Source organism: Ceratosolen solmsi, unplaced genomic scaffold (genome assembly GCF_000503995.2).
Source record: "Ceratosolen solmsi marchali unplaced genomic scaffold, CerSol_1.0 scaffold29, whole genome shotgun sequence".
NCBI lineage: Eukaryota > Metazoa > Arthropoda > Insecta > Hymenoptera > Agaonidae > Ceratosolen > Ceratosolen solmsi.
The window spans coordinates 3,614,565-3,629,835 of record NW_011948417.1 but is presented as its reverse complement, the minus strand read 5'-3'; the positions used below and the strand labels follow the sequence as shown (position 1 = coordinate 3,629,835).

Below are 15,271 nucleotides of genomic sequence, written 5' to 3'. Positions count from 1 at the left end.
GTATTAAATAATTGCATTGCCCCTCCCCCTTCCCCCAATCGCTCCATCATAACCATCTCCACCACCTCACCACGGCGCTTCAGATAGACCTTCGTAAAAAGGATGCACTGCACTGACGCAAGACCTATTTGAGATCGCAGGTCCTTCGATCGTTCATCGGGATCGTGAATCATCTACGGATGAATTTCGGCTAATAACTCGGTGCGCAAGGAACCCGAGGTAAGCACGAGCGAGCCCGACAAACTCATCAAATTCATCGAATGTCGAAATCCACCGCCAGGGACGCCTTCGGACGTGTCGACTAGCGCGATTTTACGAGTTTCGATTCTCAGGTGCAAATTTACAATGCTTACGCACTTTCTTTCTCTCCTCACTTCACCAATGGGCTCCAATGGCCATTGCTTTCTCAATGGTTTCCCACCGATCATTTTTCTTTTCTTTTCTTTCCTCGTCGATTTCTTTCCTTCTCGCTGTCAGGTTACATCGTCGACGTCTATCCTTTATGCAAAGAATAGGCACATCGCACGATTGCAATAGAATTGCGCGCACCTTTTCATTAATACGCTAATGAAATGACTATAAATAAAGGCAATTCAACGTAGTGAAACATTAAACTGATCCACCGTCGATATCTCATATCCTTCTTTAAGACATTGGCCGACGGATAAAAAGTAATGCCAACAATTAAGTATTTTATAATTGCACCGATGTGTGCCAATCATCAAACTGTTAAGACAGTGTAAAGTAAACATAGCACGTTGATTGGATTAGATTAAGAGCGGATTGATCGAAATCGAAATCGAAAATTCGAAAATAATAATTGAAAATATAATTTAGGTTATATTATTATCGCATAGGCCGTAGATTTCATTTCATTTACTTAACTTTACATTACTTTACTTTATTATACATTATTTTACGTATATACGCGCCGTACAATAATTTTCATTCGATGCGTATCTTCTTTTTCTTTTCTTTTTTTTTTTTTTTGTGCGCTATAAAATTGCCTTAAATGTATTCCATTGTTTCATCTCTTGCTACCTCAAGTCCCCTATAAATATATTTTACATTAATTGCGTTAGTGGCGAGAAAATGGAAAAAAAAAAACAAATTTTAATCGCTTCAACTTCAATAATTGTCATCGCTTCGATCCCACTCTTCAACTATCTTTTTTATAATTTGTAAGATTAATCAGAAATTTTCTTATCATTATTATTATATAAGTAATAAGAAAATGAAAAACTTATGGTATTTAGGAATGAAATTTGAAATTTTTGATGAAATAATTGATGAATCTTTAGTCATTTAAAATTTAATTGTAAAATTTATATAAATTGTCCATAAATGAAATTGACTTTGATGACAATTTCAATAGTATCGTTACAATTTGTTTCTATTGGGTTTGTAAGTAAATTATAAGTAATTTGAAATATTCCGCTCGTCTATTTTTGATTTTCTCAATGTAGCCTACGACATTTGTGACAGTGAAAAGCCGATTAACCATGTGTTATTTTACACTAGCAGATGCATTGAAATGAAAAAGGAGAAATTGTCAATGCCAATGGAGAGCATCAATTATTGAGCGAATAAGGGGCCGAGCGTTAAACAATGTTCAAAATTATCTTTTATAACGACTCGCGCGTAAGGTCCTCGAAGCAATATGAATATCCAAAGCCGTTGAAGACGAAAGAGAAAATTGCGTTTTTAAATATTGCCTCGATACTATTAATTAATTAATTCCACCGGCAGTTTGCCAGCGGCTACCGTCGCATACAAATCATTCGCGCTTAACAATAATTAACATCTTTAAAGGCTGATTATTAATAACGAAGCACCTCGGGTGAATCAGCCATTTAGAATTCGACGACAGCGAGAAAATGCCGAGACTTGAATAACGAAGCTCCCGGCGTCTTATCACTTCTTCAAAAAGCTACGACTATGCTACGGCTGCTAGAGCGCCCATCTCGTGATTGCCGGCAAACCCACGCGCCTCGGAATTCCCGTTAAAATTCGGAAAAGGCACGTACGAGGGCCAGTCCACCCTCGACCTGGATGTCTCAACTCGGCAACTGAGATCCTACCTCGACAACTCTCGGACTCGCTCCGATTTACGGCTCGAGCAATGCATAATCCGGCTACGACCTTCGTAAGACCGACGCCTTATTGTCATTCGCGTGCCGTCGCGAGGTTGCGCGACGAGGATGGGCGCGCCCGTGATCGGTGCACCGGCTGCCCGTCGGCCTCCTCCATGCCGAGGCTCGACTAAGTCTATTGGGAAATTGACGAGTCGAGTCGCCGGATCCGCGAGAGTACTCTCGATTCCTAACTTTTGAGCCCTTGCGCCGAGTCGACAAGTGCCGCTGTGATTTATAGCCGATTTCATTCGATCGCCACCTCACCCCCTCCCCCACCGCCACAACCCAACGATCCTGGTCGTTGAGCACGCGTTGATCGCTATGGATTTTCAATCAAGTATAATATAATATAATATACTTGAAAAGACGTAATTACGAGCTTTTTTTCGGCTACGCTATCGAGCCCTTCGCCACTTCAATCTACATTCGCGAATTAAATGCAACATCATTTAATAAGCCAAGATGATAAAATCATTTTTTTCCTTAAGGACATTTAACTTTAGATCGACTTTTTAATTTCATCGGCTATAATAATTTCTTCACGCAAGTCACATTGTAATTGTATTAAGATTTATATATTTATAAATTTATAAATTTAATAATTTACCATTTTATACCTATCGATGATCGCATCGATTATTGCCCTCCTTTTCTTTTTTTTTTTTTTTTTTTTTTTTCTCTTCTTTCTTTCATTTTTTCTTTGTTTGGGTCTTGTTTTACAAAATGTTGTCACCATCATCCGTGTCCACCCGAGGACAATAAACGATTTTCGAATAGCCGGCAAGCAAAGACCGGTCAATTGTTTATGCTCTCGGTAGTGAATCCCTACATAATTAAGTCAAGGTTCTATGTTTTTTTCTTCATTTTTTCTTCTTTTTTTTTTTCTTTTCAACTTTAATAGCCAGGAAGTATAAGAGGCAGTAGTCTTGGAGAAATTCTGCCCCTGTAATGGCCGTAAAAGATACACCCTGGAGCAAAAATCCAGGCATTTGCAAGAACGTGACCGTACGCGGAATGCCCAAGGAATACTCATCTCGTTCCCACACACACACACACACACACACACACACACACACACAATACATATATGTGTGTTTTTGTGCGAGTGTGTGAGTGTGGGCGCGCGCGCGCGTTGCTAAGAGGCGATGTAATTAAAACGAGAGCGAGTAAACATCACCTTGAACATCTAACGAAAGCGTTGCAACGCTCATGGAGCGAAACCGCAGGTCGAGGCGGCAAACTTACCGATCATAAGGAATGGCGCGGCAAGATTGATGCCAATAAAGTCGACACCCAAGTAGCAGCAGAGACCGAATGCGGAGACCGTGGCCATGCCCGCGGAGATGTTGCCGAGCAATCCGAGCCACGGTTTGCTGCGCACCCAGTCGGTCATCATGCACGTGACGACCGAGAAGATGGCCATGATGGTGAAGGTGCTCGCAAAATATGGGATGACGGTCTGCGTGTTGGCCTCGAACTCGAGCTCGAGCGTCCTCGAGGCGAACCTGGCCGTGCTGATGTGCTTGAAGAGGCCGCTGTCCTCCGCCTTGCCCACGGCGTTCAGGAAGGCCTCCTCCCAGGCGGAGCCTCTGCGAACGTTAAGTAAAAATCTTAAACTTTCGTCCCTCTTAATTGGCCATACTGAGCCTAAGGAGAAGCCAAACGTGGACTCGCAGACGGTAGTAGGCTCGTGAGGTCGGTGGTGCTCGACTAGGTTAATTTATCCTTAGGGAGCCCCGCTGCTGTCACTCGAGGAGATTTACAACTTGCTCCAACCTACTTTATTTTTATTTTCATTTAATCGTGACGATCAATATCGATATAATCAAATCAAATCTAATTAAGCTCTTGGATATCCCGTTAATCTCCTCGCAATTATAAATAACAAAAATAAATAAATAAGAAACAAAAAAAAAAAAAAAACAAAAAAAAACAATCAATTATTCATATATGTTTGCAATGAAACTTAACGAATAATATTTTATAAGAAATTTATCACAACATAAGCGTAATTAACTTTTATTAATGTAAAATTTTAATTATTATTTTTTAATCACAGCTCGTGGTTAAATAATAACTTATAGCCGCTAATTAATAATATAAAAATTAAAATGAAAAATAGCATTTTATGTGAAAATGACATCACTTTCGGGATTATGCGATAAATATCTTTAAAAATTATTTGATTTGGTCCGTGAAAGTTCAGGGTATATAAACGACATTATGGCTGGAAAAGCATCGCCGATTCATCATTAGAGAACAAATCCATGTACTTTTGGTCTAAATATGAAATGTTCAGCCTACCAATACTAAATTGTCAGAAAATATATGACATGCGAATAATTTATTGACATCATACGTGCATATAATGGACAATGTAAGTACAGATATTTAATTTTCAATTAAAATATTTTTAAAAAGTGGAAACCCGTAATTTTGCCCCACATCTTCATTTACGTAGTTTCATAAATCACAAACTATGTAAAAAGCAACATTTCCTACTCTATGAATAATATTATGTAACCGAACACATTACTTTACAAATTGCAGCAGATCGGAAATTCAACTACAGTACTTTCTTATTTAATTACGGTTGTAAATATCGTTGCTTTTTTTGTTATTGGTTTATTTGTTTTTTCGTAACTTTATAAATAAAATAAATATAAAATAAATGCAATATAAAGTGGTAATATATTAAAATGCAAATATCCAAAACCAATGTTATTATTAGAAAAAAGGTATTATCCATTAATAATGTCGTGTGAAAAAATTATTTTCCAAACCTGTACCCTACCACATATTTTATTATTTATAAAGCCAATTTAATAAACAATCGTCACAATAGATAGCAAATTTATAATTCAACCCGTCGTTAAGATATTATAAAATGTAGCTGATAAATTCAGTTTATTTATTGTACATAATCTATATTACAAATGCATGTAATTTTAATTAAATTTTTTTTTTTCTATATAACGCAAACATCAAGACATTAATCACAACATTAATTGTTTAATTGTATTAATTTTACATGATTACGGATTATTTACATGAAATTAAAGCCATAACCATATAATTACATCAATATAGCTGTTGACGAAATTTGTTATTATTATTTTTTAATGAACAGATTACTTTTGAAAGAAAAGTACATATTTTGAATTTCGGTGTCGAACCGTACAACATAAATATGTATTATGTTGAAATGTATTTCATTTTGCATAACTTCCATAAACATTCTTTCTAGCTCTAAATATATTTCAAAAGTATTGAGCAAATACAAATAAATACCGACATTTAATTTATTTTGTATTCAAATATATATATATATATATATATATATATATATATATATAATTTTAATAATATATACTTTAAAATTACATTTATACTTACAATTTAACTACATGCGAAGCTAAAAATAAATAAATACATATGCGTGAGCTCGTACACGCAAACATGTATATATTTGTTCGCATGCAAGCATAATTCCACATATATATAAGGAAAGTGAGAAGGGGGGAGGGGGCAAGTAAACGGAGAGCGTTTGTTATATATCAAATGCCCGATAGTTTTGTATTTTAAAATTAAAAGATTTTTTTATTAATTAAGTAATAAATAATTAAATTAAATTTAAATTAAATAAATAATAAATTATTAGAGATCTTTAATTAACAGTTTTAAATGTAATTCTAACAAATAGACAATTCGTTTTATAAATAATGTGTAGCTATTTTTTTTCTTTTTTCATTTCCATGTAATATACGATATTGCAAATTGGCTTTAAAATATTTTTATTTATTTATTTCATCGTCTTAATTGAAAGGTATTATCTTAAATTTATTATTCTTACTGACAAAAATAAAAAAGATCATTCTTGTATCGTTTGTTTGTATCTTTTGGTACGTAAATTACATATGCTTAAAACGTATGTGAATATTTGCTTGGATGTTATTATTGTAAAAATATTTAAGCTACTAGAAAATAAATATTATTTGCTATACTTCATCATAAATAAACATTTATAATCGAGGAAAAACAATGATAAAGGATTGAAGAAATGTAGGATAGCTTTGGCAATAGCAGTCGTTCGTAATGTTTTTCAGTTATTTTTGATTACTTTTTTATTGTAAAAGACGATATCTGATAATGGAGATTAATAAACGAGTTTGGCATGTGAGTTTGTGTACGAATCACTTGGGTGGTGAACAAACTTAAAGCTTAAAATGTAAATAATGATAAAAGCAATTATCGGTGCATTTAAAGGTAAACAAAATGTGTCACTTACATTGCATTTTGCCTCTCATCGTCAACGGTAATAAAATAGCCGAGCTGCAACGATGGTACCGACTCTATGGTCAGGTTCTCGTTGAGTACGCTTCCACCAAAATAAACAGGAAAGAGATGCACATCCCACGTGACAGGATTGAACATCACTGGAAACGTCAAATTTAGTTCTCCCTTCTCTACATCGCTGCAAAGAAATAAACAGAGAGTGATATATATATATATATATATATATATATATATATATGCTCGGAATATAAGGAATCTCTCGTGGCTGAGAGCAGCATCTATATTAAAGCTTTTCCATCGTAAACCATTAATTCTCTTATTTTGTCTCCCCCCCCCTCCCCCCAATTTCACTTTTACCATTAGACGAGATAGACAAGATTTCTATTGGTAAGGAGCGCGTAAATATTTTCCATTATTTATATTCATTATTTCTTGCCGTCGCACTTATTATTGTCAGCGATGAGTGTGAATACCGAAGAGTACCGAATGTCGCGTCGTGGCACATACGCATTACGGTCCATCGAATAAAGAGAAAACCATAGAGAATCTTGACTTATCATCTTCTCATTCTAACGACAGACGAGCCAATTAATCTACAACGTACATATGCCTTCGATACAGACGCACTTTCCTTCGACTTTTTATGAAAAAAGAAAAAAGAAAAAAGAAAAAAGAAAAAAGCAAAAAAAAAAGTGGAGCACTTGGTAAAGTCGAACAAAGCACTTTCACGAGTTGCATTAATAGAGGACAACGTTCTGAGAAAATGTACGGCGAGTCCATGAAAATTATACGGCCTGCCTCGCTTATCCATTGGCCGTAAGATGCAAATGCTTAATATAATTGATGATCGGTGGCAAATGAATTGCTTTAATCGGCCTCGTTAACGAAAAGCCCCACGGAAGAATGAAAGAATCAAGCGGGCATATACTAACTCGATAACGTGATCAAGATCGAGGATGTCGTTGTTAAAGCACTGGTCCAACCAGCGTGCGCATATCTGCGAATACGTGTAGGTTTCGCCCTCGTAAGTGGCAGTGGCATTTTTTATGACTTCGTCGAGAATCCGCAGCTCTTCCCAAACGACTCGTCGCAGCATATTTTTGTCCCCGTCTTTCGGTACGACGATTATGTGGCCGAAACGCCCTGCAAATGCATAATTATAATTTGTTAATGGTTTCTACGAAACACTCCCCTGGTCGTTCAATTTCTTTTAGCAACAGCAACGCCACGCTATTGACAGCAATGGCTATTGCAGCTTTTATAAGGAAATCTAACGCTCTGATATTTTTGTTGCTTATATTTGGTCGGAGGGTAATGCTGATACGGAATTCGGAAATGAATATTCTGTTTCTGACTAAGATGTAATTACCGTGATGACGAGAGCTACAATAGAGCCTCAAACGAGAATCCACTTAACTTGTGGTGAAAAAATATAAATAAATTGCCGCGTGTCATAATTTATTGTCAACGGCTGAATTACCTTATTATTCATTTTTCTGAAAACACACACACACACACACACACACACATATGTTGAAAAAGTTTTTTTTAATTTTTTATTCTTTTTTTATTTTGTTTTCTCTCTCTCTCTCTCTCTCTCTCTCTCTCCTAGTCAAATAATAAACAATCTAATAAAGATAAAAACAAGCAATTATTGATATTTGCCATCTTATTTAAGCACACGTACGGCTTTAAATTGGAAACTGTAATTACCGCAATTGATACAATCGCATGAATATACTTTTATAAATGATTAAACATTATTTGATATATTTTGTAATCAACATTTTTGCTATATGGATATAATAAAAATTAAATTAAATTACCATTGAGACATTCATTGCAATTTACTTGTATAATCGAGTTATTCAACAATTATATACTTATAAGATTTTTCTTCATCTTATTTATTATAAATCCATTGTATCGTATGAAGGTCATTATTTTGAAAATTTCAATACATTCCTTCTAATACGTGACATTTTAATGATACGTTCAATAAATCATCTAACCAATACAGCTCATTCATAAACATATGACAATTTTTTATTATATTTTAATCAAATTATAAATAATGGGCATTCCAGAAAAAGATTTTTTTTTTCTTCATTTTGTGCCTATCTGAATTACTTGAGATGATTAAACAAGAGAGAGAGAGAGAGAGAGAGAGAGAGAGAGAGAGAAAGTTCTACAGAAAAAATCAAGACTTATATTCAATATTAAATAAATTGGCATTCCAACGATACACAAACGATACACATTGCTACAGATTACAATATCGTGTAAATTGTTTTATAAATATATTAGAAATTTAAATACAATTTACCTAGCCTTAAAACTTGAAAATACACTTATGTCTTGTACATAAGACTAATAATAATTAATTTCAAGTTTGTATGGTAAATTGCAAAGTGTTTGCTATATTAAAAGTAACTGTTACCTGGCCTGGTGATTCGTCCGACATTGAAGTAATGGCTATAATTTACTTTGAAATATTGCTCAGCAATGGCCCTTTCCGTCTTTCCTGGGCCATTGATCGGGGAAAAGAGGTATTCCGGATCGATTTCGTAGTTTATCTGTTGAAAACCCGTGAAGCAAATACATGCTAAAAGAATAGGAATTATGACGAAGTATCCAGGATGCCGTCCAACGGTGAGGCCGATCTTATGGAAGGCTTTGTGCAAGAAATTGTCGACACAAGTCATTGAGAATATCATCTGGAAATAAAGAAATTTTACCATAAATTTTTTAGATAAATTGCCTATTCGCTATTGCTTGCTCTTAGTATCTAATTTCGTAAATTGACCAATTGTTTAATAAGCGCTATAGTTAATAATTCACGTCCTTCATCCGATAAATATCATCACTTTTTATATAAACATTAGCATAAATACCTTAATATCCAAAAGAATATTATAAATAAAATAATTTTTTACTCTATAAATTATATGTATGCTAATTGAACTACTATTTTATGAAACAATTCTTACGCAATCGATAAGACGTATAATATTATGTAGATTAAAAAATTTCATCTTCGTATTTACGATAGACAGATTTTTTTTTAATTACAATTCAGATAGCGAAATGTGTGTGCAACTCTTTTGCGTAATAATGTATTTACTTTACGCAATAAGAGCATAATGTATAACTACCAACTTTCCTGCGGAATATTGAATTTTGACCGAATATAACGCAATAAAATTTTCTCACAGCAAAAATTATAGATTGTTATTGCATTAAATTAATAATATTTTCAGAATTCGAAAAGCCAATGCACAGTTTCAAAACAGTTTTTATATAATGTGAGCCAAATACCAGTAACGTAGCAAATACTCTGATGTCAGGGAGATCACGTTAGTTTTTATTTAAATAGCTATACCGTTTTTACAATTACGAGTGTACTTAAGATATTTTAGTATAAGTAATATTCTGTACAACAGAATTTAAAATTCCAAAACGCTATCCTATAAGCCTGTGCCTTTTTAAAAAAAAATAATATATATATATATTTAATTTTTATATTTATAGAATTTTTTATATTCATCCTTCCTTCCTTTACGTAATTTGATATAATAAAAGTAAGTAAGTAAGAAAAAAATAAAATATTTATTATCATCGTTTAAGAATTAATATTAATCAAATACATTTAAAACTAAAACTTTTTATAAATTGTTCAGGGATTCAATGACATATTAATAAATTATATTAACTGCTAAAAAAAAAAAAAAAAAAAAAAAAAACAACAAAGTACAATTCTAATAATCATTTTATGAAACGTAACTGTAAAAAATTATATATAATACGCCATGATATATATTTTTTTTGATAATTTTTTTTTAATGTAAAAAGTGTAAAAATATGAGCAATTTTTTATATAACATCGAGCTTTTTCAGTTAAATATTCAAATAAACAGAATAAACGATAAAATTGCATTAATAACTATGTTATATAATATTATTAATTTTATTGGACTTTTACGACCAATATTTTAATGATATTGCGTTTTGCAAAATTTGCTTATAAAATTCAATCGATATTAAATTATAATCATTTAAATAATCATATAAACTTACCAACAGAAATAAAATCAATGAAAAGATAATTTTGTTTAATAAGACGATATGGATAATATATATATATATATATATATATCTAAAAATAAATATTAATTATTCAATTTTAAAAAGTGAATCATTTATTTTCTGGCGATTCTTACCATTCTGTATTTATATAATATAATATCGTGGAAGGAATGAATGTAAAATGTTGAAAAATAGAGATTATGAAATTGGAACTTATATTCTATTCTAATACAAATGTATTAGATTAAACAATCGGAATGATTTTCATTATTGCAGATAAGTTAATGAAAAATGGACTTTTTGTAGAAATGGACTTTCTCCTTCAATTCAATAATTTTCATAGAAATAATATTATTTTCTTTAGTTATATTAAAAGAATTTAGCGAGACTAATAGGAATGAGCAAACTATTGACATGAAAATATTGCAATTAATTATTTTCACGCCATTTCACACTTTAACAAGAACATTTACTATAAGATATTCTTACAATTGTGAATTATGCATTTCAATGTATCAGCAGATAATTTTATTGACACAATTAAAAAGAAATTTTTCAAATTATTGATTATTACAAATAAATAACTATTATTTAAACTTAATGAAAATTGTTTAAATAACTAATAAATTTTCTTGACATTTGTATTTTTCTATTTATATTCAATAGATACGAATTAAATAAATTTTTAAAAAGCAAATTTTACGTCACTAATCACATAATGTAAGATAATATAAAAATAGAATGCAACAGTTACATTGTCATTAGTGAAATTCTTGCTTTAGAATGTACAAATTCTATGTATATTATTGCTTATAAAAGAAATGTGATTATTTAGTGGATTTAATTGTGCAATTAATTTTAAAGAATTATTAAAGGAATTATAAAAAAATTTTAATATTTGCGTTAAAACTTGTGCCTTCGGTACGACCAACAATTGTAAGTAAGTAAGATTTTTACGTATTAAACAAATTAATGAGTATAAAAACAAATGAAAGATGACGAGCTTTAAATGTTAATGACAATTACGCCGATAAATATAATTACAACAAAAGCGAAGTTATATTTCTGGTCTACTAATCAAGTGTGAGTGATTATGTCGTTTGCGTGAATTGCAAGGAAATATAATTTGTAATTATTCAGTTAGAAATTGATTTTATATTTTAAATGCCTTTTAAAATATACGGAAACGAAACATTAATTCTGCTAATTAAGTATCTTTAAAAAGTACTGAAATTTTCTTAATTTTCAACTTTAATTACAAAGAAATTTGCATCATGAGATATAATACATTAAGTTAAAACAAATTAAGTATAGGAAACTTATAATATAAAAAAATAGTTACAAAAATATATAATTCTTCGTGTATGTATTAGTTGATGTTATATTTTATTTTTTCATTATTTTCAAATATTGTATTCTTATTATGTGCCATTAATAAAATTGTTATTAAAATAAATATAATAATAATTCAAGATTTTAATTAAATATCCGGAAAAAATGTAAATATTAAACTTCATTATCATTAATGAGAAGTCAAGCGAATCCTATTTATATTTATTTGAAACTTGTGTATTGCCTGAATACTTTAATTAATTTCTTACGTTCACACGAAGATAATAGAATTTATAATAAACATTAGTTTATTTACAATAATTTAATAATAATTTTTATATGCGTAATATCGTTTTATATTAATTGTTTAAGCAGTAAAATTGGACATTTATATGGTTATAATGAAACTTTTTGAAATACGAAATTTCTTTTAATACTTATTTATAATTAAATGTTGCATTTTTTAATCACAAACTACGAGTTGTTAGCTATACATATAAATATTTTGTTAAACATGTAGTGGATCTTTGATAGCGATATGCCATTCAAGTTTCACAAATATACATTTCTATTTAATATTGAATGTTAATTTGTATTGAGTTTAAATTGATAAACTTGAAAGATTAAAGAAAGATTTAATTTAACAATTACATTGAATTTGGGTAAACCCTCCGCTCACTTCTAAGCCACTGCAGTACAAAAGAAAATAATATATAAATATTATTAATATATGTTATTATTATTATTTATATTGTCATTTATTATTTGCAGCAAGAATAATTTCAATTTATGTAGAGTACTCTTTACATATATAGTACATAAATAATATCAATACCTACAATATCGGCAACGTTGAATTAAAATTTCGTCAGAGAAAGCAACAACAATAAAGCATGATAATGGCTTGTAAGTAATCTTATATGAACTGACACAAGACTGTACATGATAATACGTACGAATGTATGATATTACAGTTATGCTCTTTACAAGTAAGACGACAATAGGTTTTTTTGCATCTAATAGAGCCGACCCACTGACCTTAGGCGTTAGTATTGAGCTACGTTTGTGTTAAAATGTACTACAATACGAGAAATTATTAGTATCTGCTGATTAAAGTCCAGTGAGATTAAATGTTGGACATATTTTACTGCGGGAAGCTTTTCTCTTCACTAGCGAAACAATTATCGGCTATTAAAGAATTCATGAAATACTTAATTCAATAATTGAAATCGATCGATTACGTACATTGTAAAATATAATATCAATTGATTGAAAAGTCGTTCATAAATAGACTATACACGACCCAAACGATAATTAAGATCGGAAAATTATTATCAATAGTGCATACGAAACAAATATATATATATATATATATATATATATATATATATACACATATATTTAAACATATTTTTCCGTACATTGTATATTTTTTCTTATCTCTCAATGCATTTATATTGTATTTATATTGTATTTACATTGTAATTTATAATATTGTAGAGAATGGTGTGCGTGCATTGGCGTGTGCATGTGTGCACTTTGATAGATAAGGATTAACAAATTTTAAATAATTAATACAATTTTATATAATATTCATTACATATTGTACTTTCTAATTGATTGCTTAAATTATGTTATATGAGTGGATTTATACATTAAACCGCATCTGTCCCTTTCTCTCTCTCTCTCTCTCTCTCTCTCTCTCTCTCTCTCTCTCTCTCTCTCCCCGTTTATGTTGACTCTTATCGCGACACTTCCGATCTTTCCATCAATCTATTCCTTTTCCTTTCATTATTATCGGTGTCTAATATTATTTTTATTCAACATTAAAGATAATTCAAATATCAAAGAGTAAGTTGGCTTAATATTTAAAAAATTTACATATAAAATTATTTATCGAAATAGATATAACAGATACTTATAATAAATCAGAGTTGCAATAAAAATAATCGACATTAGCTATTAAATTATATTCTGTTGAATTTAATAGTAAGAAAAATTAGAATTTTCCTTTATGGCCGTTGTCACACAATCAATATTAGTTTAATAAACTGCCTAATTCGACATAATATTACTATATCAAAGTACGTATTATAAAAAGTAATTTTGATGAGGTTATTGGTAAGAATACTTTTAAAGAATAATTATTGAAAACGAAACATACAGATTTAATATAATAATGTAATATCAATTATTGCGCACTTATCATGTCTAAATTAAAATGAGATAGTTCGGAAAGTTTCGTTGACTGTAACGGTCGATTGTACATGTAACATGTAACAATAATTAAGAGTTATGCATGTTATATACATAATTATTTAAGTTAGCAAATTCATAATTAAGTTTATTGAATTTTTGCCGAGCTACAAGTTATTAATAAAATCTTAAATATATTGCTTAATATATGAATTTTTTAAATATGAAATTTTTTTTTTACACGTTATATCGTTAAGGTTCAATAATTACGTTCAATAATTAGTTGATTTACGATAAATTATAGAATCGATTGGATATCATCAATTGGCCTACATTATCCATTATTATTTTACAAGTCGACTATTCCTCTATGATAGGCTTTTTACTCCATCAAATACTTATTCTTCGATTTATTTAATCGTAATTGCGATGAATGAGTTGGAACTCGTATTCGTGTACTCGTGACTTCTGAGAGATTGAAAAACCAAACGATTGGCTTCAATATGAATTACCGACGATTATTACAATTTATTTAATACGCGTCACGACTCTCTTACATACACATTTAACGAATACGACAGCTTAATAACGTACTCTTATTGCGCTTATATAAAGTATTACTCAAAATTTTGGCTAAACATTGAATTATGATTTCAAATTAGTATGCTCAACTTTCGCGATAAATGTCACGTGCAATCATCATTATCATCGAATTTCACAATCTTAATAAAATCATGATTTATATTAGCAAACAGGATGGAGTAATCGAGTATCAGCAAAAAAAAAAAATAAATAAATAAAAAAAATAAAGCCTAGAGATGATTAATAAAAATCTCGACTTAGCGTCCAGAGAAAAGATTCCAGAAAAAAAAATCCAGAATAAAAAATCCCCACACGTCATTAAGAATTCTTTCGACATGCTCGATCGTCGTGAATTTTAACGTATAATGGAACACGGAAGGGGATGTGCGATGACTTTTGTTTTCGTGGATGAGCAGGACGAGACTCGGATGAAAGTGACGAACCTGCAATGACACATTCATGCCCCCATTCTCGTCCCATTGTGATCTCATTAGACTAGGCTGACTACGCGGCTAATTGCAGCTCGCCGTGTCACAACGCGAGCTAAGCTCCTCCACTCGATCGCAGCACAAGCACACGGACAAGAGCAGCCGATCATCTTTCTCCATCTTTCTCCATCTTTCTCCATCTTTCTCATCTTTCTC

General features: G+C 31.0%; 1 protein-coding gene across 1 annotated transcript in view; it reads right to left on the bottom strand.

Annotated features, from left to right (window-relative positions):
• Ptr (patched domain-containing protein) overlaps positions 1 to 15,271 on the bottom strand; it is a 57,591-nt gene that overhangs the window by 13,024 nt on the left and 29,296 nt on the right. Inside the window, 4 exon segments of the mRNA XM_011496312.1 lie at positions 3,381 to 3,724; positions 6,424 to 6,609; positions 7,364 to 7,574; positions 8,872 to 9,148. Of these exon segments, the coding sequence (XP_011494614.1) occupies positions 3,381 to 3,724; positions 6,424 to 6,609; positions 7,364 to 7,574; positions 8,872 to 9,148 (1,018 nt within the window).